At 32.3% G+C, this 12,503-nt stretch overlaps 2 protein-coding genes across 2 annotated transcripts in view; both read right to left on the bottom strand.

Moving 5' to 3' along the window:
* Positions 1–12,503, bottom strand: part of LOC134852970 (cell division cycle 5-like protein) — a 164,859-nt gene that overhangs the window by 57,922 nt on the left and 94,434 nt on the right. The window lies entirely within an intron of this gene.
* LOC134853150 (uncharacterized) overlaps positions 5,310–12,503 on the bottom strand; it is a 33,731-nt gene continuing 26,537 nt past the window's right edge. Inside the window, exons 3-6 of the mRNA XM_063869101.1 lie at positions 11,034–11,201; positions 10,053–10,228; positions 7,725–7,774; positions 5,310–5,631 (exon numbers count right to left, since the gene is read on the bottom strand). Of these exons, the coding sequence (XP_063725171.1) occupies positions 5,421–5,631; positions 7,725–7,774; positions 10,053–10,228; positions 11,034–11,201 (605 nt within the window). The 3' untranslated portion in view covers positions 5,310–5,420. The remainder of the gene's footprint in view (positions 5,632–7,724; positions 7,775–10,052; positions 10,229–11,033; positions 11,202–12,503) is intronic.

Genomic DNA, 12,503 nt, shown 5'->3' on the forward strand with positions numbered 1-12,503 from the left:
AATGAGCAATTTCAAACTCTAGGACACAATTAAATTATCTTATTGACTCATAACAAACATTTTTAGCAGCAATATTGTATTTTAGTATAAACAGTCCTTATTCCCAAAAGCAGAGGAGATGGATCTCTTCAGTCGGATTTTGATTTCAGATATTTTCACAAAAAGCTCACTTTTATTATCAAAAAGACAGTGTAGTTTGACTCCAATCCTTAAAATGGTTCACATATGATCTAAATATTTTTATCCAATCTAAACTAAACAAAAAAATGAGCAACTTGGCATTGTAATTTTTATTTCAAGATATAAGGAAACGAATAGTACAAAAAACATATCTGATTCGCTCGGCTTTAAACTAGTTAAGTAATCGGGGATGGCAATTAAGTAATGATAATTAACCGACCAACGACGTTTTCAAAATTTAAAAACATGCAACATTTCTGGCATGTACACAAGGCCTACTCACATTAACCACCCCCCTCACTTTGCCCCCCATCCGCATTTGCCCAAATCCCCTCCTCCCTCACTCCCCTACGTTTATCTTTACGCCCACCCCCATGTTTACTGAAGTTTACCCCCAAACCCAATCCCCACCCCAAGTTACAGTTCAACCCCCCTCCCCCAGTTTCTTTACCAACGAACGGGGACGGGTGAGGGGGGTTACTCAGTGTGTACAACACCTATTTACCCCGTACTCCATTTTAACCCTCTCACCGTCCACCCAATTTTTTTTGTTCCACCCTCCCCCCATTTTTACCCCGCCCACGTTAACGGAGGGGGGAGGGAAAAACTGACGAGAGGTAAACTGTTAAAAATTATAATGATTATGATCCATTTTTAGTGGATAATAATCGATTTTAACCTATTTTAATGGATTATATTGATATAAAAAGTTCTAGGATTACAACCCTTTTTTGTTGGATTTTAATCCGTTCTCTTTGTAATTTTGTCGATACTAACTATAAAATGACAATATTCTTAACTATTATCCATGGAACTCCAGTGCGGGTTATTAAAAATATTGAGAAGAAAACTTTATCTTGTATAGCTTTTCTATTGTAAGACTTTGTTTAGTTCCTGAGCAGAAGCTGTGAAAAACTTTAAAAACATATCTCTAAAATAACAGTTTTTTGTTTTAACAAAAGTTTTCTTTTGAGATCATTGACTTTTATTATACAATTTCAAATGTATTTGTTCGTCATGTTTTTCAAACAAAGCTATGCTTCTTCAATTTTATGTTTTGCTTTTTGTTAAACAAAGTTTGGTGTAACACCATTATTTTAACGTCTCTCGTGGAACTTTTTATTTTATTTCACCAGCTTGTAAATTCCATTTGTTACAACAAAACCCAAATAATAAATAACACATGTTTTTGATGTAAAAAAGACACCAACAAGAATGATTAAGCCAAATAGACAAAAAATTGCTGAAAGTTTAGCCGAATTGATATAATTGCAGTTTTTAACGCGAAAATCGGGCCCAGTATATTGCCCCAAAACGGATCATTTCAGGGATATATAGTCTCAATTGAAAATTATCTCAACACTACCAGTTCAATTCTTGACAAGTTTACCAAAAGGGGCTTTCGGAATCGCCTAACAATTTTTTAAGAAAAATATGTGTTCTCAATTTTTTCTGATAATCAAAACTGTCAGTTTTGCAACACCAAATGCAAAACTTCGATTTAAAAACTATTCTGAAAAATTTTGCGAAAATTTTATCAAGAATGCTTTACTTAATCTTTGTTTGGCTACATAATTGGCTCTATTTGATGTATTTTGCCAGCAAGTTAGTCGATAATTTTAGCGTAGACTTTGTTGCATTAAGAAGCGAAAAAACTTCGTTACTGAGATAAATTTTCGGGTGAAATTCGCAAAATAAATTCTTGATAACTCTGCCGAAACTCCACGCACATTTTGTTTACGTATTTTTTGTTATATATCAGTCAATAATACGAAGCATTACTGGATATAATATTTTTCTGTACAGTAGTAAAATCAATATGGGTGAGCTAACAAATAATTAAAATTTCATGCAACCTCAAATTAACTCAATTTTGTCCCTTCCAATCATCTTTATTTTTCTCGCGCTTGAAATATAAAAAAAATACAGAGAATCATTTGCGCCAGATTCATCTTGTTTTCAACTTGTCTATCTTTTTAACAAAAAGATACATAGCCACTGCCGTGCAAGATCTCAAAAACAGAGCTGACTAAAAATAACACATATCCCGGGTTGACCAAAAATGCTAGTCATACAATTTCCATATATGGAAAAATGCTAGTCATAGACTTTCCATGCAATTCCATACGTACAGAAAATTGCATGAAAGGTCTATGATTAGTATTTTTTTCATATATGGAAATTGTATGACTAGAATTTTTCCATAAACTAAAAATATTTATTTTTTACATTTTAATTTCTCAAAATTTATTGGTTGTGTTCGTAACCGAACACAAATGACATAAGCCTTGGTTACTCAAATGTAGTAACCAAAGGTTTGGCCGTCACGCATTAAAAATGCTTTGGAAACAGTCTGCAATGTCGTAATTCTGTCTCACGCAAATAATATAACGAAAGTATCAAACTTTTAAATTTTGGCAAAAAAATTTCAAAGATGATTATTTCTAAACTTTGAATTTTCAAATTACCAGACATTGATCAAGGCATACAAAAACATGCCATACAAAAAAAAGAAGAGTCTTGAGCTTTTTTGAAAAAATTTATCAAGAGAAATGGAAAAAAATTCAATATTAGTATATCCAGGACTACGTTATACACACAAAAAATTAAATTTTGCATGCAAAACTTTTTTTTCAAAAAAATGTTTGTTTGAGTACGAAAATCATTTTAAGGTTGAAAAAAAAAACACAAAAAAAATTTTGGGGGCAATTTCAAAAATACTTGGAAAAATGTTTGTTGTCGCCATCAAAAAAATGCTAGTCATACAATTTCCATATATGGAAATTGTATGATTAGCATTTTTTTTGACAAAAAATTTTCCTTTTTTAATTAGTACGATACACCAAAATTTATGCGAAAACAAGAGAAAAGTTCTTCGAAAATTCGATGACAACATTTTAGCAAAATGTATGAAAATTGTATGAGTAGTATTTTTTCATAGACTTAGTTTATGGAATTGTATGATTAGCATTTCTGGTCTATGGAGGTCAACCCGGGATGTCAAATAATAATCACGCAGAGATTTGTATCACCATCTGGGTGACCTCGCTTTAAGTACAAATTTTTTGTTGTTTTATCTTGAAACGATGGCTTTAACAGTTTAGACTTGCAACGTGTCTTCGTCAATGTGAAAGCTATTCCCTTATGCTTTGTCCCCTACTTGTCCCCTTTAGAAAAAGGTCATATGTCACATGCATTTGCAGTTGTCATTATTTCTACGACAAACTGGAGGTTGGAAATCATCCTTATAAAACACTTTAATTTTGCAACGAATGCTCCTACAAGATCAGAAATGAAAATCAAACATACTTGAAATAGCCTTTTTGCCGACTCTTGCTCTTTTTTTCACCAGCAAGAAATTGTTCACATTGTCTCGTTGCTACGAAAACTGATGTACAGACTAAATAGGCAATGGCAGACATATTTGCTGTTCATAATTAACCTAGCAAAATCACTCGTTACATCATAAAATTGATGCTTGTGTGAGGTAAGGGGGTACCGGTTGGGGAAAGAAAAAGGAGAACCAAATCCTCCTCCTATGACTTGAAAGTTTCATCTTTTTCATTTGACTTTCTAGAAACGGACTCAGTGTAATAAGTTATTTTAAATATAATGAACTTCGACTATCATTTTTGTACGACAACTTAATACACGAAAAAAATTCAGGTCGAGCCTACAAAAAACTAAACGCTGTCTTTTGTGGCTCAGTTCACGTTTTTAAAGTCAGATGATATCTTATCCCGTAAAACATAAGTACAATTAGCAAATTGTATTCATGCTAGAAAAATAAGGCATTCTTGGTACACTTTGCTATAAGCTGACTATATCTTCGGGTGATGAGTTTGGCAATCAGATTTGAGGGCTTAAAGTGACCCCTTTTTACTCACCACGCTCTTAGCCATATCTAAAGACTACTATCGACATTCAGATGATATAAATAATGATTCGAATTCTCATGTATGATCATACATTTCATTTATTGAAGAATGCTAGTATTACATATCTCATATATGAGAAAATGTTAATCATATTATTTTCATGCTAAATTTTAAATGTATGAAATGTATGGACCAAAATATGAGAATTGTATGACCAGCTTTTTTGTCTACCCGGGAACTCAAGCCAATAATTTGCATGCACCTAATAGGCAGCCTATTGACGACAGTTTTCCTAGGACAAATTTGACTCAAAATTTTGACTCAGCTAGTCAGCTAGAACACAAATTTTTTGACCAAAACTTGCCGCTTGAGCCTTTGAACATAATTTTCAGGAGTTAAATTTTTTTCTTAAGCACAAATATCCTTTCGGGACATCCAAAGTTTCAAGAAATCCAACAAAAAAAACTTTTTTCAGCCCCTTTGCCGCACCAGCAAAATTTTTCCGAGTATCAATTGGGGACATTGTGTGCTGAAAACTTTAAATTTTATCAGTCAAAGTTCGTTTGTGCGGGAAAGAATGATGAAAGATACGGAACTTTTCAGAGCAGCAGTTTGATTGTCTGCGCACTTGCAGCAGAACCTTTTTAGAAACATGTACTCTACAGTTTTCACCCCCCCCCCCCCTGCAAAAAACAGGCGATGTCTTTTGGCACTGAGGCCTGTTATTCAAAACTTACAGCATTTGTTTTTCCATGAAAATAAGGTTCAATTTACCATATGGTATCCTGAAAACAATTTAATATTTTACTTTATACTCGGAAGAAATAGTGGGTACCCATAAGCAGAATTTGGAGCTGTCACAGTTATAGTCATATGTAAAGACTTCTATCGATACAAAGATGTACATCGTTGAAACAAAATTTTCAGATTTAAATAAGTTATTCGCATGCATCAATTGGGTAGCCAAGTTGCGACAGTTTTTCTGACAAAATTGGACACAAAATTCTGACTCGCATGTTATTCAGCTTGACGATAAAATAATTTGTTAATAAACTTTGGACTATAATTTTTAAACTAAAAAATCGAAAAAGAAAAATGTATGAAATCAAGAGTGGAATATGACTTTTATCAAGATGTTTGAACTTTGAATTTTATCTGGATCATGCTCATTAAAAAACATGTAGTCGCGCACAAAACTTAAATAGTTTATTCATGAATGTTTTAGTATCCATGAATAATTTCGGAGTCAAAATTATTAAAAACGAGCACTTATTCATTGTAGTAACAGTATTGCCTGCAAAAGATGATAACTTTAACAGTTTTGCCACTATTTGACTGTAAAATGGCCATGAAATTGAGTAATTATTTGCAGTTGAGTTCACTTCTTCTAAAAACAATTTCGAAGTAATTAAAAGGCTCTCCACTTTTAGGTCTTGTGGTCATATTTGGATCCCACGCTATCGTTTTGAAGCCAAGTTCGTATAGCTGCTGGACCATTTGGACGTAGGTTCGAATATAGATTGACACTTGGTGAAATTCGATTCCAATTTGTTGCACCTTTCTCAAACTGTCCCTGAATAAGATCAATACAGGTTATGGACTCCCTTTGTTTTGCTCCCGACAAAAACTTTCTTCGGCTTATTTACTTTCTAAATCTTTTGTTTCAAAATCTTTCTCAAACAAAATTGCACCCAAGTTGGAAAACATTCCCAGGAAATCAAAGTTAACTTCAGTGATTCATTAAGTTTTTGAAAAGATATAGAAAGAATTCCTCAAACTCGAAAAAATGAAACCAAACTTTTTGATTTATAGATTAACTTAGTGTGAAGATTAACCGTTCATAAGTATTAAATGCAACTAAAAGTTATAACTTTTTTCTTAAGGCAGATAAGCGTTTACTTACATGAGCTGAGCTTTTTTGTAAGCATCCTCAGAAACAAGTGTAAATAATGGAAAATTGTGAATAATGATTTTTAAAAATTAAGCAATGAAAGTTTTATGTCGCCTTAAATAGTTCAAAAACTGAATAAATAATGGGATTTGCTAGGTGAGATACAAGATAAATGATGAATTTCTAAAATAGTTGGGAAAAAAATACAACAGTTTTACATTTTCTGTTCAGAGAAGGTTTTTCTATAACAAACAGATATTTTCAAATTAATCGAGGCTGAAACAACCGCAGTGACAAGGTTGATAAATTTTTTTACTATTTCAAATTTTAATCAGATAATAAATTGCATACAAATTAGTTTATAGTAGCTTTTTTACTCAGGTAAATTGATTTAGATAGGATTAAAACAGGTTTTTACGGTAGAAAAAAAATTTTTCAATTCCTATAAACTCGAAAAATGTACTCAGGGAAATTTGCTTCTTAAATACTAAAAAACTGTACTCAAGAAAAAGTTAAGAATTATTCGCGGTGCGTTTCTTACCGCAATTTCTGAAATTTGAGGCGCCTTTTGGAGTTTTCCTGGTTAATGACAATAAAAATAATGTCAAATTTCGATAAATGGCACTGTGATAATCAAAGATCTGGGCGCAACTTTTGTAAATAATTGAACATTTAGCTGAAGCGAAGACCTGATTTTTCCGACTGCCTTTTATTTGGTCTAGATAAATTTTGGGCAAATGAAATTTATCTACTGATAATGTCAAAACTAAGGTCTTAAAAGTCAATTTTTATATAGCTTGCTTCAATTCAATTTGAAACAATTTTGTAGCACGTAAATAAACATAAGAAAATACTGACACTTTCTGCAAAAACTTTCAAATTTCAAAAAAAAAGTAGATGCTCATTGAGCTCTTTGAATTTATAGAACAATTTATGATTGGCGCTTTATTGATAACCTGAACCCAACTTGAGAAAACTGGATCAATAGGTAAAGTTTTTATTCCGCTGGGAAATCCTAAAAATAAATTTCATTTTCGAAAAAGGAAAAATATTCGCGTTAAAAATAAAAAATTTCGGCTAATACCATTCAGTTTATCATCATTCATTTTTTTGCATTACATTAATAACTCTTAGCAATAGCTAGCTCATGAATTGTTTTCAACCCAAGCATCAACCAAGAAAATTAATTGAAAAGTTTTTCTTATAATCCTGTTTCCATTTGTTTTATTGTTTGATAATCGAGAAAATCTGAACACAATCTGTGTAAAATTAGCATGCGGAAAAGAGGGTGGAAACTGATTTAAATGAGAACCAATTAAAAAATTAAAATTTGAGATTCAGCTACAAACTTGCATAGAAATGGAACGAGTGTTGTGTCAATCAAGGATTCAAATTGATATAAAGCTGGTTGAAGTTGGTTCTTTCAACTCATTTTTTTCAGATCTTTCATACCTTGTCAAAATAAAATCTAATGTGAATCATTCTTTTCAGTACGAGTAAAGGTAATGCTTCTCAGGCTGTTTGCTAACCTTGTCTATTGCAAAAATGGTTGTTATAAAAACTGATCAAATTTTTTAACTATTTACTTTGAAATTGGTCCAAAAGGCAAAAAATAATCGTACATCTGAGTTTACGATTTAAATATTTCTTCTAATGAGTTACTACGGGGAGCACATCATGATTTCTTTTGGTACAAAATTTGATTTTTTGTGCACTTTTATACTTTATCGTAACAATGATCATAAAAAACAGAAAAACAACCTGTGAAAACTTACGATTTGATCCATTCTACCATGGCTTCTCGCTCGGCACCTTCCACGTCGACCTGCAGATATAACACAATACAAAAAATTACAAAACCCAAAAATTTTTACTTGGTGCCATAACCAGACCTTTAATCATAAAAGACATTGACAAAAAATACGTTAAATTAACCGTTCAGATGCTAAAAAAGTACAAAAAAATTGGAACACTAGTCAAATTAAAAGAAAACTCTCAAAAAACCAAAAATTTGAAATCAATCAATTTTTTTAAATTGAAGACCTCTAATATATTTTTTTCTTCGATTGTACCATTTCTGAGAGTAAGTCTAGCGGCACGAAACGGAACAGGTGGTTACTTCTTAATAAAGCCATTTTTTCCCTTGGAAGCTTCAAGTTTTGCAGATGACATTTCAATCAAAACTTGAGAAAGGATCGTTGTTGCATGTTTTTACCAATTTTTTTTGTCCAATTACTGAAAGAGAAGAAAATCGAAAATAGCTGTTTTCAGGCTTTCCTTGAAAATTTATGGCTCTAAACAGTTTATTTTGCTGTCGAGTGTCAAATTTATAAAAGCCTTCTAATTTTGATTAGGCTGAGACGAACATAAAATTTTGATTTTAATAAATTTTTAGTTATCAAAGCAAATGACTGGTGCAAATCGTTTTTCTTTACGCTCAAAAACACTAATTCAAATGTTGACTTGGTGTTTTCACATAATCTAACTCTAACGGAGATTGAAATACGGTTTTCGATTTTTTTTGAGAATTATCGGTGAGTTCGTCTTTGAAAGAGTTTTGAATAATTAATCTTACATCGTGAAAAATCTATAAACAATTAAAATTTCTACTTTTAAATTCTTCATATTAGAGCCTTCTCTGATTTTGCACAGTAACACGCACATTTGGTTAAAATATAAATTAAACCTAACTTTTATGCCAGATTAATGTGAAAACTGCATATTTGGAGCAGCTTGTTCGTGTCTCTTTGAATTTTTGAGGCTATTTTTGAAGCAGTAATATTACGCTTATAGTGAAAGGAAAGTTATAGAAAATCATACTATTGAATATCCCTGTGTCTTCTATGCTATGAAGCAAAATTTTGATAAAACAGAGCTTACCAACCTGAAATTTTTGTGCTCTTGTATGAAGAGTTTTTAATTCTTCTAAGAATTGATTATTTACTTAATTTGAGACTATCTGTGATTTAAGTTTTATAGAAAATTTCAGCTGTGACACAGAAAAAAGAGAATCAACAAAAGTTAGCCAAAATTGCTTTTCTCTAAATTAAAGATATCAATAGTATATGATAATCTGGAATACTCATTGCATATTAAACAATCCGATCGTGCACGATTTTTGGTAGTTTTTATTTTGATGAAAATCACAGATTAACTTTTATTTGCACTCCGGGACTAGCCCGTGAATACCTTTCGGACCGTATATTTACTGTCAAAAGTTTTTCAATGGAATTTTGTATTAAGGAATCTTGTAATATATTTCGTAACATCAAATATTTTTGGCGCTGGTTCATTTCACTTGCTCCAACAAAAAAGAAACAATTACAATATTCGGAAGATTTAGATGAAAAATTGAAAAAAAATTTAAGAATTTTGTATTTAAAATTGTATATAGCGCGCTTTTTGAAAATCAAATTTTTGCTTGCTTAATTTCTGAGTATCTCATGTTAGCTACTTTTTTTACTCTATTTTAGTTTTGACAAATTTGGTTTTGTTAAACTATTGGTGAAAAGCAAAACTTTAGCAAAACTTTAGATTCGAAAAACCAAAGTTTATCCATAACTTAGAGAAAAATCCTGCCTAGAATTGGCTCGCAGTTCTTTTTTCTTGAATTAGCTAGCTGTTTTTAAATTTAACTTCTAAAAAACTGTATATTTGTTCATTTAAAACACTTTTCCTTTCAACAAAAACCTTTAACAAGATGTCAAAATACAGGAAAAAAGTAGTTCAAAATTATTATCTATATCAAATTATTTCACTAAAACTGCACACTTTGAGAATACACACATATTTGGGTCAAACTGCGGACAGAAAAATTCGCTTTATAAGCCAATAGTTTTTGCGAACCAAAATTTTTCATGAAAGTCCAAAGTAAATATAATGCACTTTCCGACGAGCGCTTCTTTGGCAAAACAAAGCATCAAAACAAAAAATTATGACAAATACTCACTAAAAAATTACTGACATTATAACTTGTCTCAAGAAATTTCATCAAAAGTACCCTGCATATTTATGGCTCGAAAATCTCTGTAGTCAGATGACTCAGTAACAAAAAATGGAATACTTAAAAAAGTTGGAGCAAAATTTTAATGATGGATACTTACTTTGAGGTAATTTATGGTTCTATTTGTGTGACCATTTTTGTCAATTAGAGTGCCTAAAGTCTTCAATTTTTCTCCGTTTTGCACACCCAGTCCGATTGGTTTCCAGTGGATTCTATGGCTATTGTTGGCGTAAGGTAGTCGCTTAATTGTGTGATCATAGGCGAATACATGGCAACCTGCAAAAAAAAATAATGTCTTATTTAAAAACAAAAGCAGCCTATCTTTCTTTGCGAATTTGAGAGCGAAACAAATTCGAGTAAGGAGCTCCTTACTTTTGCAATCGGCCTGTTTTTGATAAACTAAGGAAAATGAGCAAAATTTTATGATAAGATAATCAAGTTCGATAAATTTCCTGATATGAAAGCTCTTTTGAATTGAAATTCAATGTCTCTCGAATGCCATTAAAATTCAGTTAAATCAAAAATTTCTTGTTTCGAGGGAAAAAATTTTGGCGAAATATGCGAAGGAGGTTTGTAAGGTTAACAAAAAAACCTTTTCACAATTTTCTTCGACTCTCATCATTACATGGCATCAATTTAGTCGTCGACCCCTAGCACCTCGATCACTTCCCCCACAGACCTAGACTTCAACGTTTGGGCTTACAAAACTTCAAAGTTTGGGTTAACCCAGATGTTTATATAGACCGTATTTGTTAACCATCGAGATAATAATCAATGTGCCAATTTTATTTGTCATCGGAGAAGTGAAAAAGTTTTCTTGAAAAAAAAAACGATGGTCGAGAGGGAGGAGGCAAGGAGTGTTTTTTGAAAGGGTAAACGAAAAGAACCGCATTTCACTTTTTATTGCCCCCCACTCACACATAATTCAAAAAAATCTCATACAAATTTGTTACCTAGTTCACTATGCCAAACTTCATTTCCATATGACAACCTAAACTAGTCTTTCAAAACTGAAAATCAAATGGGGGGGGGGGGGGGTGACTGGAACGAGCAGAAAAAATAAACGGTAGAACTGTTTAACCTTGTGCAGCTACTGCGTCTTCGAACGACAAATCATCGGATATTCCGAAAGAGTAGACCAAACAGTCTTGTTCATTTGTAGTCGATGATGGATGGAAATCATCTGCGCATACATATTTGTGTCCATCCCACGACCTCCATCCAGCTATATTAGGAAAAATTCCCGTTCCTGTATAAAAAACAAAACAATTTTTACTTGGAGTGAAGATTTGCTATTTGCAATCGAAATAGCAAAAAAATCTTTTCACTCAATAATACGGCGAAGTAACCCGGGTTGTCAAAAAATTCCTGTCATTTATGACAAAAATGCTCATCGTACTTTTTCATACAATTTCTTAGACCAAAAGTATGAAAGTAGCAAAATAAGCATTTTTCCATCCTAGGAAATTTTATAACAAGCATTTGTTCCATACTCTGGAACTAATTTTAAAGCTTTTTTATCACTATCTTTCTCATCAAAACTGTATGAAAATAGCATGATACGCATTTTGCCATACTATGAAATTGTATGACAAGCATTTTTTCCATACTATGAAATTGTATGATAAGCATTTTTTCCCTACTATGAAACTGTATGATAGGCATTTTCCATACTTGTGAAAGTTTATTATAGCGATAAAAAAATTCAATTTAAATTTTTGAGCAAAAGCAGGCAGTCGCTAATGAAATAGTACAAAATAAGCCAAACATAAGCCATTACAGTTTGGAGAAAACTAGCAGTAACAAATTGACCCAAAAATTGGGAAAGGTTTTGCTCTATGGAGAAGATTTGGCTAAAAGAAATGAAGTGATTTTAGTATTTGCTAGTTGAAGGAAGCAAAGTTGTTCTCCTCCTTATTATTTTTGCAGTTGATCACTCTACTCTGCCTTTCCCTCAAATCGACAAGTTTTTAATCTCATTTCCAAAAAAAACAGTAGTTTTTCACAGAATTTTTCTACCCGAATAGCTATTATTTAAATTTTCTTGTTTTTGGGTCATTTACACGAAATAATAAAACCTATGAGTGAAAAAGTTTACAAAATCGAACCTGGTTTGCGGTTCTTTTTTAACTCAGTTCAAAATGTCGACGAATATTGATATAAACGGCCAATCAAAACTTGAAGAGACTATAATTTTTCAGCTGAGCATTAAAAAACGACTATAGGCCAGTTTTCAAACAAAAACTAGCCAAAGATCGAACTTCGTCCCCGTGCAACTGAATCGTGCAAAAGAAAAAAAAAACGTGTCTGCCAGTTCAATCTGCACGCTAGCCGATGTCTCAGTAGAACGATTTCGATCTCTAAAAGCTAGCGGAATATCAACGGGGTGTCACGATGAGTTAGGTCTGGGGTGTATAACTCATAGAGTAATTTCGGATAGGGTACACCGTCTGCTCGTCACGCTATCTTATTTTCGGCCGGATAGATTCGTGCAACTTCTTAGTCTAATACCGATCCTAATCTTACTCTTATACTATCTAGTCTCAGGTTG

Source organism: Symsagittifera roscoffensis, chromosome 8 (assembly GCF_963678635.1).
Source record: "Symsagittifera roscoffensis chromosome 8, txSymRosc1.1, whole genome shotgun sequence".
Lineage (NCBI taxonomy): Eukaryota > Metazoa > Xenacoelomorpha > Acoela > Convolutidae > Symsagittifera > Symsagittifera roscoffensis.